The following is a 25,627-nucleotide window of genomic DNA, read 5'->3' on the forward strand; positions in this document are numbered from 1 at the left end:
GGCGCTCCCGGGCGAGCCCGACCCGGAGGGAGGCGAGGGAGAGGGCGGCGGCGGCGGCGGAGTCCAGAGCCGTCCGAGCGCTCGGGAGAGGCCCGTGGGGGGCCGTGCGCCGTGCGGTCGATCGGCGGGCAGCTCGCGGTAAGAGGTACGCGGGGAGAGGCGCGCGCTTGCTGAGGATGACGCCTGTGCTCCTCCTCTTCTCTTTCTTCTTTCTTTCTTGGTAACGTGAAGGCCATGGATTAAGCCGCGTTCGATTGTGAACACGCGATGAGCGCAGCATGAAGGAGGAGCCGGAGACCTCGGGGTCCCGTTAGCGCCCACTCTCAGTGGTGCCGTGCATCCTTCTGGAAGTGTCTGCCTACCAGATCAGAGCCCGTGCCTTGAAGTGGCCCGTGAAAAGGCAAGATACAAACAAACAAACGAGGCACCATGCCACCTGCCAGTATTGTCGCCCTGGGCGCCATGGATAAGAGTGATGCGTTTACTTGTTTTTGAATGCGTGGTTGCAGTAGCATAAGTGTATGCACATTGTTATGCAACCACCATTACATCTCCTAACTCTTTTAAATTTAATCTTATTGTCAGGGTGATGGATAGAGGGGTTACAGTTACATATGTAAAGGAGTGAGTACATATCTGTCTGGAAATTGTCTCTCTTTTCATCTAAAAAAAAAAAAAACTCAGTAAACAGCTCATGTTCTCTCCTCACACAACCCCCTGGCAACCAACTTTCTAATTTTCATCTGTAAATTTGATGATGAGCTTCATTTAAGTGAAATCATACAGCATTCTTCCTGTGTCAGCGTGTCTCCTTGTGAAGATTACATAATTCCCCATTGTACATACATGTCGCCCTTCATTTATCGACCTATGGACACTGGATTTGCTCTCGTATATATATTATAAATAATGATATTATTTATGCATGTGAGCACACATGATCTTCAGTTCAAGTTCACTGCCTCCTCCCAAAAGAAATCCAAACAAACAATGGATAAAACAGGGTAGGACTTTAGTGCCATACTAGCTCTGTCATACAATAGGACCATGCTGTTCTAGCATTTTTTTTTTGCCAGTTCTGGGGCTTGAACTCAGGCCCTAGCACTATCCTTGTGCTTTCTCAAGGCCAGTGGTCTACCACTTGAGCCACAGCACCACTTTCAGCTTTTTTTCTATGTGTGTGGCACCAAGGCATTGAACCCGGGGTCTTTGTGAATGCTAGGCAAGCACTCTTACTTACCGCTAGGCCAAACTCCAGGCTCTGTTCTAGCATTCTTACATCTCATGCAAGGGGACTAGCCACCTGGCCCATGTTCCATCCAGTAAGAGAAACAGGGAAGGGCATAAGTGGCATCACTTTGTCTTCATCCTGTCAGCCAGATCCTAATCATCTGGCAACAACAGCTCCATATTTTCATTTTAGGCAGCCATATGCCCCAAATAATGGAGTCCCGTTTCTATAAAGAAAGAATCTGAGGCTACTTCCAGGCAGCTAGCAATCTGCTGCACCTGTTATACCATAGGCTGGTATACCATAGACTATGTGTCTTTACTTTTGTTGATTGAGGGGCTTGAAACCAGGGCCTGGTGCTATCCCTGAGTTTTTCTCTCAAGGATAGCGTTCTGTGTAGCACTTTGAGCCACAGTTCCACTTCCTGTTTTCTGGGGGTTAATTGGAGATAAGGGTCTCATAGGCTTCCCTCCCAGGCTGGTTTCAAACCACCGTCCTCAGATCTCAGCCTGCTGAGGAGCTAGGATTATAGGCATGAGCCTCCAATACCCAGCTGACTATGTGTCTTTAATAGTCTTCTCAAACTAAGGCCTAAGTGAGGTTAATGTGACTATTATCTTTACTTGTTCAGTAGCCACCTTCCTTCTCATAAATATTCTGGTGTGGTGTATTTCTGTGCATTGTATGCCCAGTGCCTAATACACACATAATCTGTAAATACTTATTGATTAACTGTTAAGATTAAGCCAGACAAATCTAAAAAGTTATGGGCAGTTGGTTTTACCCAACTCCACCAGTGAGTCCCTATAGCTATCCTCACTATGAATCCCAACGCTTTCTTTCTTTCTTTCCTTCTTTCTTTCTCTCTTTCTTCCCTCCTTTCTTTCTTTCCTTTTTCCTTTCTTTTTTCCCCCGGTATTGGGACTTGAACTCTGGGACTGAGCACTATCCCTGAGCTTCTTTTGCTCAAGGCAAGCTCTTTACCACTTGAGCCACAGTGCCGCTTCCAGACTCTTTTTAGTAGTTTACTGGAGGTAAGAGTCTCACAGAGTTTGCTGCTGGGGCTGGCTTCGAACCACAGTCCTCAGATCTGAGCCTCCTGAGTAGCTCAGGTGTGAACCATCAGGGCCCTCCACTCCCAACCCACTCTTAAAGCCAGTGCCACCACTACAGCTCACCCATGCCAGGGTCACTTTTGCCTAACCTGCTGTGGCCTGCAGCCACAGAAGCCCGTGGTACTTCTAGTAGGTGAATCCCTTCACTGTATAATCTTGAATCTTTCGGGGTTCTCTTTTCTCACAAAATTCAAAGGCACCTTGTTTGCTATACTGGAACCACCTTACACTTCTCTCCTGAGGAGACCCCAGGCCCCCTCCTAACACATAAGCAAATTTCACTGTCATTAAGATCTCAATGTCATCTCCTGGAAAGGTCTCCTGGGAGAGATGACCAGCTACCAGCACCCCACTATACCATCTCACAGCCCTTGTTAGTACTCCAGCAAACAGTACAGACTTCATTTCCTTAGAGGAGATTTGGGCTTACGGGATTTGGTTTCTCTGAGTACTAGACAGAAGCACTATGCGGGAGATGGTCTGCTGCTACTTGGGAACATAACTGAATGGCCATTTGAAAACACGGAGATCTGAGAGCCAAGGACCATGGCTGAAACACGGAAAAGGCCTGGTGGAGCTGCTCCAATCTGCATGTTGTTTTGACTTTGTAGTATCTGTAGTATCTTTGTAGTTGGCCGGCTTTGTGGGCCCCAGAAGAATTGGAAATGCCAAGACTGCCAGGACTGGTAGCTCACGCCTGTAATCCTAGCTACTCAAGAGACTGATATCTGAGGATCAAGGTTCAAAGCCAGCCTGGGCACTAAGGAACATGAGACTCCTATTTCCAATTAACCACTAAAAAAAAAAAAACAAAAACGGGAAGAGAGGCTGGGTTCAAGGGGTAGGGTGGTAGCCTTGAACTGAAGAGCTCAGGGACAGCGCCCAGACCCAGTGTTCAAGTCCCATGACCCACAAAAAAGACAAGAAGAAAAAAGAAAGAAAATGCCAAGACTCACTTACCATCAAATGACATATTAGGTACCTGGAGCCCTGCCGGTAGTTAGGAGTTTGAGAAGATGGAACCAGGAAAGAACATATATTAGGAGATTTGTTGCAAGTGATTGCTTTGTATGACGGTAAGGAGTAAGAAGTTAGGTCAGAATCCACAGAGCTCCTCCGCCTCTTCCTGTCCTCCTTGAAGCTACATCTATAAGTAGACTCTTTTTACCCTCAGAGGAGCCTCAGCTCTTAACTCTGTCTGGCCTTTGGACTGACAGAGTCAGGCTCACCCGAAATTTCTAGGATAAGCTCCCTTAATCATATCTCCAAAATACCTTCAGAGCAGCCCCCACCCCACCCCTGAGCATTTGTGAATAACTGAGAACTGCAGCCGTATTCCTTAGCTTTCTGTGTTTGTATCCAAAATAACCCAGAGAACAGCTGAAGGAGGAATTCTTTTTTTTTTTAGCAGCATTGTTGGATTTAATGTTAATATGTAATATGTATTGGTAATATATATTATATGTAATATATTAATAACATACATTATTGTAGTTAATGTCTTAGTAAAAACAAGATGTGAAATTAACTTCAAGTAAAAACATTATTTAAAATTTGGTAATACAGGCTAAAATATGCTTTATGTCTGACGCTCACATACATGAGAACTATTACATTAAGCTTACACCTATTTCAAGGGCATTTTAGAATCAGCACCATGACAGAAAATATCAAAACAAACCTTAATAACTGAAACAGGAATTCTTTATTCAGGTTTGCAGTTCCAGGAGTTTTGTCCATTGAGGGAGGGCATGGAGCAGTAGAGCATTTCACCTCATGGAAGCTAGGAAAGACAGAGAGACAGAGGTGGGGGAGAGAGGGAAATGAGTGCTCATGCCAGCTGTCTTTTTCCTCCTTTCATTCCCTCCAGGCCCCCAAGCCTGTGTGATGGAGCTTCTCGCATTTAGGCAATTGCTCCCTCTGTAATGATCATCTCTAGCAACTCCTGTGTACTTTAGGTGCTTCTTGATCCAGTCAATCTAACAGATTAACCATCAAGTGTGGTAGCATGTGTCTGTGTAATCTTGGCAATGGGAAGGCAGAGGCAGAAGGATCACAAGTTACTTACTGAGACCCTGTCACACTGTCCTTCCCGCATCCCCATGCACAATGCAAGGAAAAAAAAAAAAAAAGACTACGGCTTCTGTAGCCTAGCCGTAGTGAGAAGGGTGGCCTCCCATCACTGGATGCGAGATATTTTGAGATCCTCAGAAGATGGCAGGCCATACTGCCATGTTCCCAAATCTCTAGTCGCTCTAGCACTAGGGAGCAATAATAATTCGAATTTGATTTCATAATTATTTTTTGTTCAACCAGGTTTGGTCGCTTAAATGAAGAGCAAATAATTCTGAGTGAAGGTGTTTCATAGATAAAATATTTTCATAGATGTAATATGCTGAGAACATAATCAGTAGTAACATACAAATCTGTCTCCCAGAGTTACACCTCTGCTTCTAACCATGTGTTCTGTTAACTCTTATCAGCCAGTGCCAACAGTAATAAACATGGATGGGTATAGTGCTGTTATGAGATAATAGTTTGCATTTCAAGGGGATCCACCTCAAAGGCTTTCAGTAGCTGTTATTGGAGGCCTTTGGGACAGTTATTATGGTGTATTCTACCCCTTAATTCAAGAGGAGTGTCAAGTTCATTATTTTCAGAAAACTAAAGAAGAAAACCATTCCAGCATACCACTGACAAATAAGCACTATTAAGATTAGGCTCTTGGGCTGGGAGTTTGGCCTAGTGGTAGAGTGCTTGCCTAGCATGCATGAAGACCTGGGTTCAATTCCTTGGTACCACATACATAGAAAAAAAAAAAGCTGAAAGTGGTGCTGAGGCTCAAGTGGTGGAGCTCTAGCCTTGAGAAAGTCCAAGGACAGTGCTCAGGCCCTGAGCTCAAGTCCAGGACTGGCAAAAAAAAAAAAAAAAAAAGATTAGGCTCTCATATGTATGTATATATGTTTTTCATACTATTTATGTAACTGAATCTTGCATCTTACATAACATGTATGTAAAGCTTAATGTTTTACATAATATCGAATAGTCCCTGTAATCCATTTATTTGTGACTATTTTAATGATTTCTGTGACATTGCACCATGATTTATGTAACCATTCTCTCACTATAATATTTACATAATTTCCAGCTATTTTTAATGATAAAGAATGCCATAACTGCCACATGCTGGTGGCTCATACCTAGAATCCTAGCCACACAGGAGACTGAGGTCTGAGTATTGTGATACTTGCTAAGCAAGCATTCTGCCCCTTAAACCAGGCCCCACTCCAATAAACATTATTTTAGCAGATAATACAATCCAGTTATATAACAATTTTCTAAGTTGTCTATGATCTGGTTAGTGCATTTATTTTGAAAGGGAAATAAGGCAAGATGATCATTTGTCTATTACTAATACAAGCCAGAATTCATAAGAGCGGTGTCTGCATGGGACACTTGACTTTTACTAATGGCTTTCATCTGCCTTCCCAAGTGATTATCAGCTGCTACCATGCTCCCTCTTGGCCTTATCAATGACAGGAGTCTGGAGAAAGAAGAAGCACCAATGAATGCTCAGTCACAGTGAGAGACCGTTACCTCCTCTCACTCCGTCTCTATCCAATATCACTTCCCAAGAGTCTTTGACATCCAGTTAAGATCTGTCTCCTTCCTCTGTCACAGTGCCCATAAAGACAGCCAGGCAATCATGAAAGTGCTTTTACTGAAAGACTCAAAGGAAGATGATTCTGCCCAGGATCCCTACATCAGGGTAAGTGTTGGGGCTCCCTCACCCCCTTCCTCTAAACTAAAGCTTCCTTGTAATGGAGCCCACGTGTCTGGTCCTGGGGAGAGGGGAGGGCACTCGGGGAGCTCAGACCTTTGGCTTTGTCACAGGATAAATTGTTAGAGTGATACTATGGCCCTTTCCTTATTTTCAAAACAGTCCCAGTCAGTCTAGAACTGCATTCTTTCATTTGCAGGAATTAGCACTACATGGACTTCAAGCCACATTGATACCTGTTTTGTCATTTGAGTTTATGTCTCTTTCCAGTCTCTCTGAGAAGGTAAGGCCTGTGCTTTCTGAACCCCATGTTTGTGCTTGGTTTCTGCAGGATCCTTGCTAACCCAAGCCAGAAGAAGGCATTCTAGCCCATTTTACCAACAACCAACATGGGACAGCGTGCCCTCGCCTGACTCCAGCAGACTGCCCTGCTGTTTTCCCTTCCTGCACCTTCTACAGCTTCATGGATTGGTGCAGACTTAGAGTAGAGCCTGGGACAGCATATGCATGCCTCTCAGAGCCCCAGGATCTTTTTATTCATCCTCTCATTTAATCTTCCCAGGCAGACCAGACATGAGTTTAACCAGTTTCAATGCTGAGGTTCTAGGTGAGGTCACTCGGCCAGGCCTCCAGCCATTAAGGTGGGGCTGGGCTCCAACCCAGGGCTTTCGTCCACCACTTTAGTTCTGCCAGGGGTAGGAGTGGCGGAAATTCTGAGAGACAGGCTGCGGGGAGTGGGGAACCCAATAGGGGAGAACATTCGCTAGGCATGCATAAGGCTCTTGTTTTGATCCCCAACGCCACCAAACACAAGGTTCGGTGCCCACAGCTTATGTGAGCGCAGATGTATCTTGCAGCCCACCTGGGCACAGAGAAAATGTTGAGTGAATATTGATGAACTATGTCATCAGTATTATCTGGGGACCCCGGGGATGGCACGGACTCTGCGCATTGCCTCAGGTGGTGTGGGCTGCTCCATCGCCTGTCCCCATCTCCCATGCCCTGGTCTCTTGCCTGCATCCCCCATGCTCATCCCAGGGTTGCAGCGAGTCTCTCCCCTAGACTGTGAACTTCTTGCTGGAAGTGCATGCCAGTTTCCTAGCTCTGCTGCCTGAGGCCGGACACAGCTGCAGGCCCACAGTCAGCACTGGATAACTGCTGATGGCGCAGGGTGGAGGTGAACCCCTCAGAGCAGCTGGCCAGGCTCATGAGAGGCTTCTTGGAGCCGCCAGGTAAAGAGCCTCTCTTGCTTTCTTTTGTGTAGCTGTCTCATCCCGAAGACTACGGGGGACTCATTTTCACCAGCCCCAGAGCAGTGGAAGCAGTGGAGCTGTGTCTGGAGAAAGATAATAAAACTGAAGGTGAGGTGGGCTGAGTTCTGGGCTTCCGTTTACTTTCCTTTCTCTCACAGACACCAGACGTGCAGGCAGCTGCGCTCCTGAGGGAGGCATGTGCTGCTGCTGGGGTCAGAAGTCAGGAGGAGGGGCCTGGAGTCTCTCCTTGCCTTTTAACTGTTCCCTAGCTGCTTGCATGGGTCTCCTCTGGAAATAAGATAATGGTCACTTTTCTAATGACAAGAGAATGTAGTAGAGTATGAGGAATGTCCCATGTCCTGCAGATCCCATAGCGGCATGCTCTCGTGGACTTGCTTCCTGTATGAAAAGGCACTGCCCATTCTCCAAACCCCCAGCTCACAAAACCTTTATGACCTCCACTGAGGGCCTCTGCACTAGCATTTATGAAGAGCCTCTTGTATGTCAAGCCCTGAGTTAAATCCTTCATGTATTTTCCTCAACACCAGGCGCTGATTCGGGGACATACAAAGCGCTGAGTGAGGTCTGTGGGGAGAGCACTGACACTAGTGGGTGGAGGTATGAGACTGAGTAGATGGCAGGTGTGAAGACTCCAAGTGCCTCAGGTGTGGGTTCACACAGCCATTCTGACTTTGGCAAGCTTTTGACCTTTGCCCCTCAGTGTCCTTGCCCTTGAGCAGGCCTCATAATCCTGCACTGCAGGATTCTAGTCCTCCTAACAGCAGTGGACCAGATTCCCACTCTTCCAGGTGCCATCCTCAGCCTGCCCCGTGAATTACATGCCATGAGTAGATCCAGTGGAAAGACAGGCCTCAAAGCTCTCAAGACTGTGCAGTCTCAAGCCACGGGTCTGTGGTCTCCCTAGCCTCGGTCCGGTCAGGTAGCATGGAGGCAGTTTCCTGGAGTGGGGCAGTGAGTGAGGGATCCACTGTGTGGGCGTGTGGGTGTCCGTGTGCCCACATGCCTCCTGTGGAAGAGAGGGCTCGGGCTCGAGTGCTGAGAAACGCAGAGCCAGAAGCCTGTCCAGCATGGACAGAGGAAACTCTAGGGCAGGAAGCATGGCGTCTTCTCCTTAGGGGGCTGTGGAAGAAAGGAAGATAATGAAGAAACCCCAGAATGAACACAATCACCGGTTCAAAAGGCATTTCCCACGTACTTACAAATGGATTCCTCCAGCTGTCAACTGTAGAGGTGCAGTAGATAAGAAAGGTTAAGGGGGTGACCTGACTTGCCAGGCTAATGCCCAGGCTAAAGCTGGCTCCACAACCAGGCTTTCCTGTCTGAAGCTAGAGCTGGCTCCATCATTGTTCTTTTGTGAGGCTTAGAGAAGTCTGTTGTAGTATGGATAATTTTCTGTTACTTACATTAGCAGATTAGGGAAGAAGGTGAAAGGGCCGTTCCTGTTGGAGGAACACAATTGAATTTAGGGGCAAGTTAGACTCATATATTTACTATAGAAAGGTTAAACCATGTTGCTTCTTGGTCTTCTACAAGCATTTGAAACTCCTGTGGCCTTACAACATAGTTATATGACTCTTCTCTTTTTTTGCCAGTCCTGGGGCTTGAACTCAGAGCCTGGGCACTGTCCATGGGCTTTCTCAAGGCTAGTGCTCTACTACTTGAGCCACAGCCCCACTTCTGGCTTTTTCTTTGTGTTGGTATCAAGGAATTGAACCGGGGTCTTCGGCATGCTAGGCAAGCACTCTTACCATGAGGCCAAACTCCTGCCCCTCTTATTTTCCTTTAAAACAACGGGGTACAGATAGATTGTGGCACCCAGGCATCCTGCAAAGTATGTGGGTCACCTCGGGGGCAACCTTTACCCACTCAAAAACTGGTCTCACGTCAGCAGTGAGGATCCAGCACCACTCTGAATCGTTATTTTCCTTACTCCTAAGTTGGAGGCATTGACCCATCTTCTTTTCTGTTGGTGCTGGTGGTGGTGGTGGTCCTGGGGCATGAACTTGGGGCCTGGACACTGTCCTTGAGCTTTTCTGTTCAAGGCTAGCATTCTACCACTTTGAACTGCAGCTCCACATCCGGTTTTCTGGTGGTTAATTGGACATAAGAGTTTCATGGACTTTCCTACCATGGTTGGCTTGGAACCACAATTGTCAGATTCCATCCTCCTGACTAGCTTGGATTACAGACGTGAGCCAGTAGTCCCCAGCTAACCCATCTTCTTTGTAGTTCTTTAATACACGTCTAAAGCTCTCTCTTTGTCAAAGAATGTTAGGTCTGTTAATGAAGGTAAATGTACTATACTTACTGGATAATAAACATGCCTTTTCATCTGCGATTATAGTTTACTTACTACTTTCAGACTTAACATCTCAAATAAAACCAATTTATTATTTTACTAGATCATTACATTTTTTAGTGATCAGTGACTTTTCCTTTAAAGCTTAGATTTTTTATCTTAATATCGCCTTGCAGGTTGATTTGTCAAAGTATGTTTGTTATGTTTATTATATGATACAGATGCTTGTGTCATCTGTGGAAATGAATAATCTTGGGCAAGTCATGTGGAAACCCTTATCAAAGTGTTAAAGCTCTGCCCAAAGATACAGATAATGTGAAAATAGAATTTTAATTTGAGATGCTGTTCTCTTTTTTTAATTATTATTACCTTTAAGCAGTTGTACTAAGGGATTTCAGTTCAGTACAACACGAGATGCTCATTTGGTTATAGATTACCTGCTTTGCTCATGAGTTTCTTAGGATAGCTAAAAACTTCTGGCAACAATCAGAACGACTACTTTGATGCTTCAGCTCACGTCTGATTTCATGTTTTGCAGTCTGGGAAAAGTCTCTGAAGGAAAATTGGAATGCTAAGTCGGTGTATGTGGTGGGAACTGCTACTGCTTCTCTAGGTAAGGAGCCAGGCAGGTCACACGGAAGCATAGAGGACCTGGGCCTGGGTGGCGACCTCTCAAGGCTTGTCTGCTTCCTGGCTCACGCTGTGGCTGTTGACAGGTCCCTGTCCAGGTCACTCCACTTACGGGGCTTTCCCTTAGAGCAGCCTGACACATGGCAGTGCTTTCACCCATCCCATAAGCCACCGCCATGACACCCTCCACTCAGAGATGACGCCCCACCCTTGCACCATCTGCTGATCCACTCACACAGGTGGAAAGGCGGGCACGGGCCTGATGCCCGGGAACACTGGGGGCCGCTTGCATCTGCTTACATGATGCCCAGATGCTCGCATGTTGCTAAGCAGCCCACTGAGGGGCTCCAGAGTGGAATGCCCACAGGGCCACGTCTCTGCGGAAATCTTGCTCGTCAGTGTACTCAGCAGGCTGGCCATGTGTTCTCTGCTTTTTGCTCACATCATGCACAGCCTCACAGAGTGACTGGGGCAGCCCCTCCCTCACCCTAAATGAGCTCCATTCATAACGCTGTGTGGCCTTGTCCCTCCTGCCCCTCCCTTCCCTCCAGCTTGCCCACGGCAGCCTGCAGCTCCTTTCTAAGCAGGCCCATCTCCCTCACAAAACCGGGGCTTTGTGTGTGTGAGTGGTCCAGGGTTCTGATCTCAGGGCCTAGACATGGTCCCTGAGCTTCAGTTCTCAAGAGACTACTAGCTCTACTACTTGAGCCACAGCTCCATTTCTGGCTTTTTGCTGGTTCATTGGAGACAACAGTCTCATGGACTTTTTTGCTTGGGCTGGCTTTGAACCGCAGCCTTCAGATTTCAGCCACCTGAGTACCAATGATTACAGGTGTAAGCCACCTGTGCCCACTTCCCAACAAGGGCTTTCTAGAGACTCCTGCAAAGAATGGTAGATCCCAAAAGCTCACCATCTCCTGACTGGCCAGAAAGCGGCCTTCTCTGAGCTTTCCCTTGACCTCACACAGTCTTAGTTCCATGGGCTTGGTATTTTGACGTTGTAGATGAGTCAGGAAGTTCAGAGGGTTAATCCAGACAAAGTGTCACACCAGGACCAGCAGCCCCTCCTCCAAAGGGACATCAGCAAGCTTCCTGTTTAGGCTTCGAGAGATTGTTCTGTATGAAATTTGTAAAGCAATTTGGCGGGGTATGTGCACATTTGAAAGCCATATGGAAGCAAAAAGACTCTAATAACCATTTAAAGAAATGAATTTCCTCGTTGCTTTTCAGTAGGTAAAATTGGCCTAGATGCAGAAGGAGAACACTCTGGAAATGCAGAAAAGCTTGGGGAGTACATTTGTTCCAGTAAGTATGACCCCAAATGAGCCTCGCTCAATGTTTGTGGATGCCACCACTGCTGGCTTGGGGAAAGCACTTCCCAGTGCATTCTTGGTAGTGGTAGGGACTGGAGGACTAGGACCTGTTCATAATTATCTGTCTGCACGTGAGCCTCCGCCCACTTCTCTTTACCCTCTATATCAGAGGACCCATAGAGGGAAAGGCTTGGAGAGGAGGCCACACAGAGGCCACCCGCCGGGCTTCTGAGGCCAGCAGAGGCACTGGGTGCATGCTGGTACTTGGTATTCTCCCTCTGAGCATCTCTTCTCTTCCTCTGAGGAACTGCTTCCTTCTTTAACTCCCTCCACCCCCTCCCCTCACATCACATGGTTTGTCTCCATGGTCACAGTTCATGCCATTAGCATAGAAGTTTGCTTGAGGGGTCCATGCTGCAGGATGCAGAGAGGCTGATAGTGAGCTGACACCAGGCCTTTCATTTCTAATGCTTTTTTCAAGGAGTAATGGCCACGTATTAAATAGTATCGATGGCCATCTCTTAAACATGTAGAACTAAGTGTCCCAGGTAGATTCTGACGCTCTTCGTGGCATGAAACGCCAGCCTTTGCAAGGACAACTATTGGGTTGACAGAGGGGAGGACAATTTGTTTGCCAGTTCCAGTCAGGGAGTAGGCTGTACCCAACTTCATTCCTCTGTCTGGAAGGACACAGAGAGGGACCTGAGTCATTCCCCTTCTCAGGCCGGAGCCAGCAGGCGGCATGGCTTGTTTTACAAGCAGCGGTAGAAAGGAACCATTGCATGTTCCGTAACTGATGCATCGGTTGCAGGGCAGCCCCTCACTCTGCCATTGCTGGGGAATACTGCTCTGCAGCCTTTGACAAAGCCTTCGTTACTTCTCATTTATTGCCAACATGTCTGTAGCTCTAATAAGTCTTCCATTTGCAGTTAAAACATAATAAATCTTCCATTTATAATTAGCATATCCAAATAAAATTCTACTTGGTTTTACCAAGGCATTTGTGATTTTTCTTCCCCCCTGAACTTTGAAGCTCAATCTTAAAAGCTGAATATCCGGGCCGGGAGTTTGGCCTAGTGGTAGAGTGCTTGCCTAGCATGCACAAAGACCCAGGTTTGATTCCTCAGTACCACATACATAGAAAAAAGCCAGAAATGGTGCTGAGGCTCAAGTGGTAGAGCTCTGACCTTGAGAAAATCCAAGGACAGTGCTCAGGCCCTGAGCTCAAGCTCACGACTGGCAAAAAAAAAAAAAACCACACAAAAAAAAGCTGAATATCCATTTCCAGTTCTCTGGTAAACACGTCTATTCCTAGTTATTGCTTTTTTTTTTTTCATTTGCTAGTCCTGGGGCTTGAACTCAGGGCCTGTACATTGTCCTTGGGCTTTTTCAAGGCTCTCCCACTTGAGCTACAGCACCACTTCCAGCTTTTTTCTATGTATGTGGTACTGAGGAATCAAACCCAGGTCTTCGTGCATTCTAGGCAAGCACTCTTCCACTAGGCCAAACTCCAGGCCCATCATTGCTTATTTTACTTAACTATTATTACTACAAGCACGGCACTACTGCAGATGTGTTGTACTGTTAACTCCACTGGAATGAATTCAGTCTCATAACTCACAGACAGTTCTTGCCCAGGATCTGTCTTCTCAAGGAAACATAATTACAATCCGAATGGTGAAGGATAGGAGACAATTACAGCTTTTATAAAGAGGCAGCAAGAGTCCTAGGAAGGCTGCAGTGGGTCATGAGAAATGTCCTCTGCACTTCCCTGCAGCCTGGGGTGCCCCTGGGCTCCCTTCCAGGTTCCTTGACCTGGACTTACTCATTGTAGACCATCAGATGCTCAGAGTACATAACCTGGTGCACACATACACCTGCATGTGGTTACAGTTTTGCAAACACATAGGTCTTATGGGTAAGTAACAAACACGGACCCTAGTACTACAAGAACAAGACGGGGAGGGAAGGACAGACAGGCAGGCAGGCAGGCAGACAGACAGACAGACTGACTCTTGGTCTTCAAAATCTGTAGAGACCCCTTCTCAGCACTTCAACACCTCTGCCTGCCCTGACAGCCCAGAATGCTGGCGCCCTTCCCATCTGAGGGAAGGACAGAACCTCGGGAGAGTCACTGTTGACCGACTTGAGGTGAAAATCAGCCGACATCAGCACTTGCACTGATGGGTTTGAGTTGAAAGGAAAATGCACAGACCCTAAGCTTACCTCCAGACGAGTGAGTTATCTGCCTTTGCCTTGTGAAGTGAGTTAGATCTCGTGACATGCGACTAGCTGGTCGCCAGACATAGTGGACTTTCTCCTTCATGCAAAAGGGCCTCGCCTTTCCTGGGAAGTTAGTTGAGCTGATGACCCGAATGTAAACCCTGCATGCCTCGTGACCAGACTTGAAGTAGACATGCCTCAGTCTTCTGGGCACCTTGAACCACTGTGCCATCTGCTGCCCGGTCTTGTGAGTTCTTAAGCTTCCCTCCCCCACTCCCACATAGAGACCAGAACAAGACCGCCGAGCTCAGATGCCCTGGTAGACCCCTGGCAGGCCTGTGGGGCTGAGATTCTCAGAGCCATTCCAGGAAGCGCTGTGGCCTTTCACATCCTGCACCCCTCCCCGCACATAAGCTGCTGGCAGTGGATTTACCTGGGCTCAGATGTACTGCTTGTGTGAAGAACACAGCTTTGACAAATGTGACAGTGGAAGAGCACCTGGCAGGCTTGTAGTTAACAATGCCCTGCACTGTGTGCTCTTAGGTTGCTGCTTGTATTTGCTTTAAATAAAGGAAACATCCCCTAGTGCTGTGTTACATGCACTTCAGAGAGACAGCCTGCAGCCATTCCAGTTGATTACCGCTGCTTCCAGGAGTCAGTACAGAGTAGGGAGAACTTGTTCTGATTGCAGTCACTGGAGAGGATGTGTCAGAGAGATGCTAAAGCTATGGGAAGTTTATCGTGCTGTGCGTGACCAATTCCTGCTAACATTTCTGGTGTCCAATGGACAGGTGGGGGAAATGGTTCTTCTCAGGTGCTTTGTTTTCACGTTTGGGGGAAATTTTGGCATCTGGCAACCCATCAGCTTTGCTGGATGGTACTGGTACAGATGGCTGTTCAAATTGCACACTTTAAGAACTTAGGGCTGACAGTGCCCTAAACTCTTCAGAGTGGCAGTGGCTGGTGGCATGGGACAATGAAGCTGCCTCCACAAGACCTCCTGGACATGTGGCCTCTGGCTGCTCCCCGGGGGAGCAGTGGACAGCGATGGTGTCTTGGTTGGAGGCAGCGCCTTCATACAGTGACCTGCACAGTCAGGTGTGGCAGCGGCTCTCTCTTCCCAAGTACAGCTGGTGGAACTGAGGTGGAGGAGCAGAGCCAGGCCTGGAGCCCGGACTCCAGCTGCCCCTGAGCTTTTACAGAGCGCTCACAAGTCTGCTTCTGTGCTTCAGGGGAATCGTCAGCTCGGCCTCTTCTGTTTCCCTGCGGGACCCTCAAGGGGGAGATCCTTCCGAAAATGCTCAAGGACAAAGGTGACTTGACCGTGTAGACTAGAGATAGGGGTCCCGAGGCCCAGGACGCTGGAGATGGGGTCTCTGGGGCCCAGGACACTGGAGATGGGGTCTCCGGGGCCCAGGAAACACACATGGCTACAGAAAGCATGGGGCTCCCAACTGCTGGCCTCTTCCAGACCTCATTTCCTGGTGTTTGTTTGTTTTTGTGGGTCATGGGGCTTGAACTCTGGGCCTAGGTGCTGTCCCTAAGCTCTCAGCTTAAGGCTATGGCCTTACCCCAGGAGCCTCAGCCCCACTCCCCATTTTCTAGTGGTTAGTTGGAGATAAGTCTCAGGTTTTTAGTGCCTGTATAACGGAGCTGCTGTCAGTGGCTGTCGCTTGTTCTTGGAGGTTGTGTCATAGCTGGGGCTCCCTGACAACAGTGTGCTGGGGCGGTGGGGACTCCATCCCACCCAGAGTACAGTACAGTGTGTCCCCTGGTTTTGCATGTGCCTAGGGATCCCTATGGAGACCATAAGTGTCTATCAGACAGTTCCACATCCTGGAATCCGAGAGAACCTGAGCAGCTACTATTCCAAGCAGGTACGAGGGGTGTGCAGAAGGGAGCTGGCAGGCTGGCCCCAAGGCTGAGTGTGATGGGGGTGAGCTGAGCCCACTGCACTGCCCACCGCAGCTGCAAGACACTGAGGAAGCCACCGTTCTCTGTCTGTAACTGAGCAATTCAGGCAAAACTCTCCTTATGAGGCATAAGCTGATGTGGGGGCTAAGGCTGGGCTCATGCCATCTGCTCACTGGAACTGAGGCACTGGTCATCCAGCCTGTGGACACTGCCACAAGGCCACAGACGGTATTAACCAGGGGCTGGTGGCGTGGCCCACGGGCAGCCTGGCCTCTCCAGTCCCAGTGCTCTATGGGGCAGAGAACTGCCCATGCCTGGGGTTGCTGGGGCTGGCAGAGCTAGCAAGTGAGTCCATCTCACAGAGTGGGTCTCCTCTCCCCACAGGGGGTCCCAGCCAGCATCACGTTTTTCAGTCCCTCTGGCCTTAAATTCAGCCTCAAGCATATTCAGGAGCTGTCTGGTGAAAACATGGATCACATTAAGGTAGGCTGTTCTTTGGGTCTTGGTTTTTTCCAGATTAATCTGTACTTGGGATGCTGGGGTTTGTGTGTCAAGTCAAAGGATTCTCGGCAGGGCAGCTGGCATTGCCATTCTGTGGGGCTGGAAGGCCCCGCACCCTCGCCTCACCTACTCCTGTGTGTGGCCTCTCTCCACCTGTCCTCCTCTCCTCCTCTGTGACATGTGGTCTTCACAGGCCTGTGCAGGGTCTCCCTGCATGGATTCGCCCAGGTTAGTGGGGGGACGGGGGGGGGGAAGACTCCAGATACAGCCCAGGAGAGGGGCGCGGTGCCCACGCTGGCACCCTCCCTTCCCGAATTCCCAGCTGAACACTGCGAAGTAGTTTCCTTTTGTTATAGAAACTACGCTTGTTGAGAGTCCACAGTAATCAGACTGAGGAGCCCAGGGCGGCTGAGCTAGACAGATGAGCTAGACTTCACGCGGGACTGACTTCCTGGCAGAGGGCTCGGCCCCTGCTGGGTCCTGAAGCCTGCCGTCTCTTCCTTCGCAGCTCATCGCCATCGGCCCCAGCACAGCCCGTGCTCTAGCTGCCATGGGCTTGCCTGAGAGCTGCACGGCAGAGAGCCCCACGCCGCAGGCCCTGGCCTCCGCCATCCGGAAGGCACTGCAGCTCCACGGCTGCTGCTGAGCCGCTGGGCTTCACCCCACTGTGGGCTTCACCCCACACGGGCTTCCCGGCCCCGTCCTTCCCCGGGCAGCAGCGCCTTCGCCTCTTGGGAACGCTGCCACTGCGGAACTACCTCAAACCCCAGTGGAGGCGTGGAGGTGAGAGCGGCCTGCCCTGGGGCCCAGCATGCACTGCACTGTCCCCCAAGAAGGCCAGCGCTGAACACTGGCTTCCAGACCCTGCACCCGGGGGTCAAATAATCACACTGACGGCCGCCGCCGCCGCTCACGGCTCTGTCTCCTCCTCCCCCGTGGGTGTGCAGTCCGGGCTGTGCTCACAGGGAAGCGGCTCTGCACCTGGTCTAGAGTCTTTCTCTGCATGAAGTAGGCTATGTCATCCTATTAAAAAGACCTTGAACTTCTTGCGTGTGAGCTGTGGACAGTTGTGATTTGAATCCATACCCTTCTTCTCACTGGTCGGCTAGACCAGCGGCGGTCCCAGAACTGGTGACTGAGACGTTGGACTTACCTGGAATCCCATGTGCTACCCTGCACAATGACTTGAGGAGGTCCCCGCGTGTTTATTTTCATTTCTTGAATGCGAGCCTAGGATGGTGGCTGGTGTCAGGAAAGGTCTTCGCACCGTCCACGCTCCCAGAACCTGAGGCTGGAGCCTGCGCCGAGCCCCCCGCCCCCCTCACTGTTCATAAAGGCTGTCCATGAGTCAGCTCCGTTCCTCATGGCGACCCAACATCCAGAATCCTCCTCATACCCAAGCCACGTTAGTAGAAGGAACCATCCAGAACCCTCGACTCTCCAAATCTTGGCACTGTGGTTCACACATGGCTTCTGTCTGTCCCGAGGTTTGGCGTGTTGAGACCCTGATCCCACCTGCTGCCATGGCATCCTGTGTAAAGGCCAGGCCTTGCCTAGCTGAAGTCAGAGAGTAAATGAGAAGCACTTGTTCCTGAAAGGCAGGGGTGAAGGTGGCACACAGGGCCAGGAGGAGCCTGGCAGGAAGCAAGAGTTTTAACATAAAGTAGGAAACAGGTGCTGGTGCCTCGGGTCTGTCTGTAATCCTAGCTACTTAGGTGGCAGAGATGAGGATCTTGGTTCAAATAAGTCTGAGACTCTTATCTCCATTTAACCAGCAAAAAGCCAGAAGTAGGGGTGTGTCTCAAGTGGTAGAGTGCCAGCCTGACTCTGGTCTACTATCCAAGCTCTGCCTTCTGTGTCATCCAGAACCAGGTGGCATTGTGGGCATCTGTGGGGAGGGGGACGCAGTGAGGGTGGGGCTGGAGGACAGGACGTGGCACATGCATTTATTCTCCTGCAGATGTCAAAAAGCCAGTGCCAGTGCAGAGGTGGGCAGCCTGGCCTTCTAGGGCAAGGACCCTTGTTCTAAGGTGACAGTGGCACTTAGAACTGGGATCTGAGTGGAACAGAGGAAAGGACCAAGACGTGAAGATGCTGCTAGATGGGGCATGCAGGCAGGACATGGAGCCATGTGGTAAGGCCCTGGCAGAGGCTGCGGGTGAGAGCCCAGGCTTCCCAAGCAGACCTGGCAGGACCCAGCGCACTAACACAGCTCCTCCTGGCAGAACACTTGCCCACAAGCATCTCCATAGAAATGCACTCCACAGGCACTTGCAAACTCTGGGGTGAGGAGTGGGAGGAGCTGCCACCAGGATGAGAAGAAGGGGAGCCCTGCTTCAAAGGCCCTGCACCTGGGCCTGCTGAGGGGCACACTTGGGAGATGTGTGAGAAACGCCTGCCTGTGTATAAAAGAGGGTCAGGCTGGCTCCTTGAGGGGAGAAAGACAAGGCAGGAGGGGTAGGGTCCAGGCCAGGCCATGCGTGCTGTCCCCGTCTTCCCTGTGACTCTGCTGCTGCTGCTGCACTGGCTGGCCGTGTCCTGGCCCACGCAGGCTGAATCCATCTTCCACAGCCGGGACCGCTCGGACCTGGCGCCGTCCCCGCTGCAGCAGGCCAGGCCCATCACAGACCTCCAAGCTGCTCAGGTAGGAGTGCCACACACGTGCACACGCAGTGCTCGGCAATGGGCACACGAGCGGGCTTCATGGCTCTGGGAGGAAACGAGGGCTCCGTGCCTAACCTCACACTGCTCATTCTGTGGCACGGGGGAAGGAACCAAGCCTTGCACACGCTGGGCACAAGCTCTGTCTCTGAGCTGGGTCCTCAGCCCATCCTGAAGCCAATCCACGGCCTGTGGGTGATGTCTAGTCTCCATGGATACACGGGGCCGCCTTCAGTGTCCAGGGCTTCTAAACGTACGCAGGGGAGGCTGTCAGGGCCAAGGAATTGTTCCCATAGTATTTCTTGGCGGTCCACCTGCCAGTCACTAGATACGCAGCAGAGACCCCAGCCAGCACGGTGAGGCTCCCTGCGTGGCATCCACTGACTGCTGGATCTCCCCCTGTCAAGGGTACGGCGCCTCCTGGATGAGGGTTCACCTTGGACAGGGTGGAGGTGGCCCCAGGGCCCACGCTGGCCCCTGTGATCCTAGCGGCCACCATACAGCCAGGATTGCTCTGGCTCCAGTGTGCCCAGAGATAGGACAGTGAGAATGCTACGCCAGGCTTCCAGGGACCTGGCTCTGAGGCCTTGCTGTGTCTGCCTGCTCGCTCTCTGATAAGATGACCCCAGATATCAGTCCACCCAGGAACCATCAGGGTCTGACTCGCAGTTTGTTGGTCCATCTCTCCACAGCCTCTCCCCACCATGTTACCCTCAGCATGCATCCCCTGGCCTCTCACTTGACCATGGCTTCTCCCCTCAGCCCCACTCCCTCCAGGTCTGTCCCATCACTGCCCCAGCACAGGACTGGGTCCTTACTTCCAGACCCACTGCAGACCCACACTTCCCCCTCCATCTCTGCGGCGTGGGCTGTGGGGGTGGGGCAGTCCAGAGCAGCAGCGAAGCACTCACGGGCAAGCGGCCACCAGATTTGGGTACATTTCTCTCCCACAGAGATTCCTGTCCAGATATGGCTGGTCCAAGGTGTCTTCAGCCAGGGCTGCCAGGCCCAAGGGGCCCCCAAAGGCCGCCGCGGGCTCCGCCCTGGCCGAGGCCATGCGCAGGTTCCAGAGGGCCAACGCACTGCCAGCCAGTGGAAAGCTGGATGCGGCCACACTGGCGGCCATGAACAGGCCGCGCTGTGGAGTCCCCGACACCCAGCTGCCACCCCAGGCTGCCCTGAAGACCCCACCAGCCCCACTGGCCCCTCTAGGTTCTCAGCCCAGGGCCCGACCAAAGCGTTTCTTGCAAGTTCTGCTGTCCAGGCCAGGCAGGCGGCAGGACGACTCCTCGGACAGCGGGGCCATCCGGGCCTTCTCCAAGACGACCCTCACATGGCGGCTGGTCGGAGAGGCCTACAGCAGCCAGCTCTCCGTGGACGAGCAGAGATACATTTTCAGATTGGCCTTCCGGATGTGGAGCGAGGTGACACCACTGGACTTCCGGGAGGACCTCACTGCCCCTGGGGCCACAGTGGACATAAAACTGGGTTTTGGAAGAGGTAAGAAGGCCACAGGCTCAGGACCTCTTCGTGCACACCTGCTGGCCTCAGGCCTCACCAAGGGCCCATGCAAATGCCATGCACAAGTCCCCTGGGTCAGTGCCACCGTGGCTGCCACACCTATGAGTGGTGGCTCCAGCTAGGCTGGGCGGGCTTGCTACACCCAGACACTGAATGGGGCGGGTGGCACAGTCCTGTGACCCAGGCTGGCTTCTGGGGCCTCCTTACCTGCAGCCCAGGTGAGTTTGGGTGTGCCCACCCACCTGGTCCCATGGAGAAACCGCAGGTGTGCTTGTGTCTTCTCAAGGGCACACACAGGCGCCACCATGTGTCCTCACTTCTGTGCAGCTCATCTGTGACCTCGGGGTGTGCCAGGCCAACCTGACCTCCTCCACTCCTCTCCCCCCAACTGCTCCCTGCACTGGGCATGGCCAGTTTTGTCTATTCTAGTGGTACTGTACTGTGTGCCCTGGGCCCTCTCTACAGGGGAGTCCTGGCATGGCCTTGCCGCACAGGCACAGCTTCCGGCAACTAGGGTGCAGGGAGGGGGTCTCTCTCAGGCACCCTTATTCACTGCCACCACTCTCTCCCCCTTTGCCAGGCCGACACATGGGCTGCCCACGAGTGTTTGATGGGAGTGGGCAAGAGTTTGCTCACGCCTGGCGCCTGGGTGACATTCACTTCGATGACGATGAGCACTTCACCCCTCCCACCAGTGACACGGGCATCAGCCTTCTCAAGGTGAGAGGCTGGGGCTGCTCCCCTGGGGCAATGACGGGCGGGGCAGCAGGGGCTGAGCGAGAAGCCAGCGCGTTCCTAAAGCCTAGTGGATCTCTGGTGGAGGCTGCTCTTGCCTGGCCCTGTCTCCCGGGCAAGCCCAGCCCCTCACCAGGCACAGGCCTGCTCTCTGCAACCCAGGGACCCATCCAAGGCGTCTTAAAGGCACAGGCAGGCCCTGAACCCACAGCTCATGTTCCCCCCTAGGTGGCTGTCCACGAAATAGGCCATGTCCTCGGCTTGCCTCACACCCATAGGACAGGATCCATAATGCGACCAAATTATATTCCCCAGGAGCCTGCATTTGAGTTGGACTGGTCAGACCGAAAAGCAATTCAAAAGCTGTATGGTAAGGTGGGCCTGGGGCCAATCTTCCTGAGCTCCAGACAGCAGCGGGGTCCGCTTGTCACTCCTGGGGCGCCTTCCCTCAGGAGCAAAAGGCTGTGCAACTCTGAGCACCTGCCCTCTAGCCCCCGACCCCAAAGTAGCCAACCCCAGGCCTGGAGATCAAGTGGTGGACTCCTTGTCTAGACACAGGCCCTGGGGTGGTCCCCAGGACCACACATGAAGGGCGCTCACGTTCACTGCACGGTGGGTGGAGGGCAACACTCTCCGCCCAGCCCAACAGCCCCAATGTGGGCAGTCCCTACCATGCTCTATCTGGCATTGGCCTTGCGCCCTCCCTGTGGGGAATGAGGACACTACAGCTTCCCAGACACAGGGAGGGCCCCATGTTTCTGAATGGCATGAAGCTGTGATGATGGGGAGTCCTGGAAATTCACCCTAGCCTTGCCCGAGTGGGTTTTCGTCTCCAGTCTTTTCATACCAAAGTACTAGGAATTGTTTGATGACAACTATTCGTACCAGGCATAGTGGTACATACTTGTAATCTCAGCACTGGAAAGGCGGAGTCATGAAGAGAACATGAGATTCTGCCTCAAAAAAATGAGGTTTGTAGCTGGATGCCAATTTCTCGTACCTGTAAATCTCAACATTCAGGAGGCTGAAATCTAAAGATCACAGTTCAAAGCCAGCCCAGGTAACAAAGCCTGTGTGTGAGACCTTCATCTCCAATTAACCACCAAAACAGCTGAACATGCAGCTGTGGCTTCATGTGGTAAGAACATCAGCCTTGGCCAGGCTCAGTGGCTCACGGCTGTAATCTTAGCTACGCAGGAAGTTGACATCTGAGGATCAAGGTTCAAAGCCAGCCAGGCACTAAAGTCTGTGAGACTCTTATCTCCAATTAAATACCAGAAAACCGGAAGTGGGGCTGTGGCTCAGGGGGGCAGGGCAGTAGCCTTGAGCTGAAGAGCTCAGAGACAGCGCCTAGGCCCAGAGTTTGAGCCCCAGAGCTGACCAAAAACAAAACAAAACAAAACAAAAAAACAAAACCCGCTAGCTTTGGGTAAAAAAGCTCAGGGACAGCGCCCAAAAAAACAGATAGTGACAGCACAGATGCCTCAGGTCAGGTAAAGCAGTTGGCTTCTTTTCCATTAAAGGTCATTCACAAAGACCATCTCCTGCCTGTTCCACTCACGGTCTCCACGTTCAGAGCCTTTGGAGACAACAGCCTAGGGCACATTTCCTCCCGTGTAAATCTAATTCCTGTGCCTTGTACAAACTTTTGTTTCACTAATGAAGTCAGCCATCACAACAGGCACCAGCTGGCTGCTCAGAAGGTGGACACAGAGCTTCACCCATGCTAGGGCTGGGAGCTCCGGGAGCAGCTGGAATGAACCAGGGCCAAAGCAAGCAAGCGGGGCCTAGCTCTTTCTGCTCAGCCTCCTTCCTTCCAATGGCAGATGCATCATAAGAAAATCTCAACTGTGCGACTGTCTGCATGCAACATGTATCCAGGGGCTGCATTTTTCTTTTTCATCCAGGCTCCTGTGAGGGATCATTCGATATTGCATTCGACTGGATTCGCAAAGAAAGAAACCAGTACGGTGAAGTGCGGGTGAGATTCAGCACATACTTCTTCCGCAAGAGCTGGTACTGGCTCTATGAAAACCGCAACAACAGGACTCGCTACGGGGACCCTCTGCAAATCCTCACTGGCTGGCGTGGGATCCCAGCACTAAACCTAGATGCCTTCGTCCATGTCTGGACATGGAGACGAGATGAACGCTATTTTTTTAAAGGTAAGTATGGCTCCATTTCCCTCAGTAAACAAGTATTCCGGCCGTGAACTGGTGGCTCATGCCTATAATTCTAGCTACTCAGGAAGCTGACATCTGAGGATCATGATTCACAGCCAGCCAGGACAGGAAAGTCTGTGAGACCTTAATCTCCAATTAACCACCAAAAAGCAGTAAGTGGAGCTGTGGGCTCAAGAGGGCTCAAGTGTTAGCTAAGGGACAGCACCCAGGCTAAGTTTAAGCCTCATTTACTGGTGTGTGTGCGTGCATGCGTGCACACACACACACACACACACACACAAAGTACATTCAGGATAAATGTTTGAAGCCCCTCACAAGGAACCCATTTGGTTGCTGATAGCATCTGATTAATTCCTGCTTGCAGCATCCAACCCAGGCCTAAATCACTAGATGCATGGCTGATTCAGTGGGTGAGTGCTTGCTGTGGAAAGGCCTACATGGGCTCTCCGGGGCCTGAAGAAGGCTGCCTAGAACGCTGACCAACGGCAGCGAGCGTCCGAGGGGCAGCTGCAGGGGTGATACTGGCCTGGATGATGGTGCTGGCGTGCCTGGGGAATGGAATGTGGAACTCTGGAAAGGGCACTTGGAATGGTGTTTGAGTGTATGCATGAGTGTGCATACGTGTGTGAGAACAGACCAGCGCAGGGCTCCAGACAAAAAAGGCCCATCTGGGAGACTGCTGAATCCACTGAGGTGGTGGGGTACTCAGTGAAGTGTCCATGGGGGGACCCAGTTGGCTTTACTTTGAACTCAGGGCTGAGGGCAGGCCACTCTGTCAAGCACCTCTGCACACAGTTCATGTAGGTGCTCTGCTTGGTAAACTCAAATGATTACACCCTAATCCCTAACATAACACACGGCACTGCTTTACACTGCCCAGCCTGCAAGGCAGGAGAGAAACTGAGACTTTCACTGCACGTGATCCTGGTCCCATTTCCTGTGATTTCCTGTGGACAGATCACACGTTTCTGATTGGTTCTCAGGAAACCACTACTGGAGGTATGACACTGACCAGGATCAAGCCTATTCTGAAGATGAACAAGGAAGAAGCTACCCCAAACTGATTTCAGAAGGGTTTCCAGGCATCCCCAGCCCCCTGGACACAGCCTTTTATGACCGAAGGCAGCAGTTAATTTACTTCTTTAAGGGCTCCTTTGTAAGTACCTGCTTCCCTAAGCACGGGTGCCTATGTCAAGGTGATTAAGGTCTTAGTTAAGACCTTCTCCCATTACTTCACATCCAGGTAGAAAATTACAATTTCAAGTCCAAAGAACTGCAGAGTTGGTTAATAAACTCACTGCTCTAACTTAAGCTAAAAGTACTTTTGAAGCCAGTCTTACTGTCACATTTGCTTTGCAGGTATTTGCATTTGATGTCAACAGAAATCAAGTACTTGACTCTTACCCAATGAGGATCACTCAAGTTTTTCCAGCATTAGCACCACAAAACCATCCCTTCGGCGACATAGATTCAGCCTACTACTCCTATGCACACAACTCTGTTTTCTTTTTCAAAGGCAATGATTATTGGAAAGTAGTTACTGACAAGGACAAACAACAGAACTCTTCGCTGCCTTCAAATGGCTTATTTCCAAAAAGTTCTACTTCAGGGAAGTGGTTTGACGTCTGTGATGTCGACGCGTCCACGCTGAACATGTGATGAGAACAGGAAAATGGAAGTGACCCGACCGTAGGATTTCTCTTCTAAGAGAAAAGGGTTCAACTTTTTTAACGAAGAAAATGAATCTGATTTTCATTTGCTAAAGCAAATATGGATCCTTAAGTTAAACCCAATACAAAAAGCATTACCTAAACTCTAAAAACCTTATTTCTAGATCATTTCCTCAGGGGGTGGAGGGGTTTAAATCAAATAATTTTACCAATATTTTAAAGGCTTTGGAAAAGGAAAAATCTAAGCACTCTTAGGCTGGGTGCTAGTGGTTCATTGGCTATAATATTTGCTATTCAGGAGGCTAAGATTTGAGAACTGGGGTTTAAAGCCAAACCCAGCAGAAGTCTCAACTATCTTCAATTAACCAGCAAAATGCCCGACTAGAGGTGTGACTCCAGTGCACATCACCAGCTGTGAGTGAAAAAACAACACATAAAGCAGCAAACAACCCAATGACTTCTCTTTTCCTTTCTGCTCTGCTGGGGTGCTGCCGTTGTGTCCCAACAGTGCAGTGCCATCGCCCAGTATGCCTGGGGGCGGGGAGCAGAGTGGAGCCCAAGGCGTCAGGAAATGCA

At 50.6% G+C, this 25,627-nt stretch overlaps 2 protein-coding genes and 1 non-coding gene across 3 annotated transcripts; 2 read left to right on the forward strand and 1 right to left on the reverse strand.

The window, feature by feature from the left end:
* Positions 1–66: 66 nt before the first annotated feature.
* Positions 67–17,328, forward strand: Uros (uroporphyrinogen III synthase). The gene is made up of 10 exons (XM_090345635.1): positions 67–145; positions 6,028–6,115; positions 6,327–6,410; positions 7,392–7,488; positions 10,239–10,313; positions 11,561–11,635; positions 15,099–15,179; positions 15,658–15,743; positions 16,165–16,263; positions 16,790–17,328. Exons 2-10 carry the CDS (start codon positions 6,053–6,055, stop codon positions 16,925–16,927), a joined length of 798 nt encoding a protein of 265 aa, XP_090201761.1. The 5' UTR covers positions 67–145; positions 6,028–6,052; the 3' UTR covers positions 16,928–17,328.
* LOC150053695 (U12 minor spliceosomal RNA) lies at positions 9,200–9,348 on the reverse strand. The gene has a single exon (XR_016537937.1). It is a non-coding gene; the product is annotated as a U12 minor spliceosomal RNA (small nuclear RNA).
* Positions 17,329–18,757: 1,429 nt separating the features above from the next.
* Positions 18,758–25,110, forward strand: Mmp21 (matrix metallopeptidase 21). The gene is made up of 7 exons (XM_090346855.1): positions 18,758–18,925; positions 19,896–20,442; positions 21,044–21,183; positions 21,427–21,568; positions 23,106–23,363; positions 24,365–24,537; positions 24,741–25,110. Exons 1-7 carry the CDS (start codon positions 18,758–18,760, stop codon positions 25,038–25,040), a joined length of 1,728 nt encoding a protein of 575 aa, XP_090202981.1. The 3' UTR covers positions 25,041–25,110.
* Positions 25,111–25,627: the final 517 nt, after the last annotated feature.

The sequence above is a fragment of the Megascapheus bottae genome, chromosome 15 (genome assembly GCF_031878675.1).
Source record: "Megascapheus bottae isolate mThoBot1 chromosome 15, mThoBot2.hap1, whole genome shotgun sequence".
In the NCBI taxonomy this organism is placed as follows: Eukaryota; Metazoa; Chordata; class Mammalia; order Rodentia; family Geomyidae; genus Megascapheus; species Megascapheus bottae.

Coding starts and splice junctions, on each gene's coding strand:
- Uros (XM_090345635.1), top strand. CDS start 6,053: ATGAAAGTGCTTTTACTGAAAGACTCAAAGGAAGATGATTCTGCCCAG. Junction 6,116..6,326: donor CCCAGGATCCCTACATCAGG/GTAAGTGTTGGG, acceptor TTTCATTTGCAG/GAATTAGCACTACATGGACT. Junction 15,180..15,657: donor GAAAATGCTCAAGGACAAAG/GTGACTTGACCG, acceptor GCATGTGCCTAG/GGATCCCTATGGAGACCATA.
- Mmp21 (XM_090346855.1), top strand. CDS start 18,758: ATGCGTGCTGTCCCCGTCTTCCCTGTGACTCTGCTGCTGCTGCTGCAC. Junction 20,443..21,043: donor AAAACTGGGTTTTGGAAGAG/GTAAGAAGGCCA, acceptor CCCCTTTGCCAG/GCCGACACATGGGCTGCCCA. Junction 24,538..24,740: donor ACTTCTTTAAGGGCTCCTTT/GTAAGTACCTGC, acceptor TTTGCTTTGCAG/GTATTTGCATTTGATGTCAA.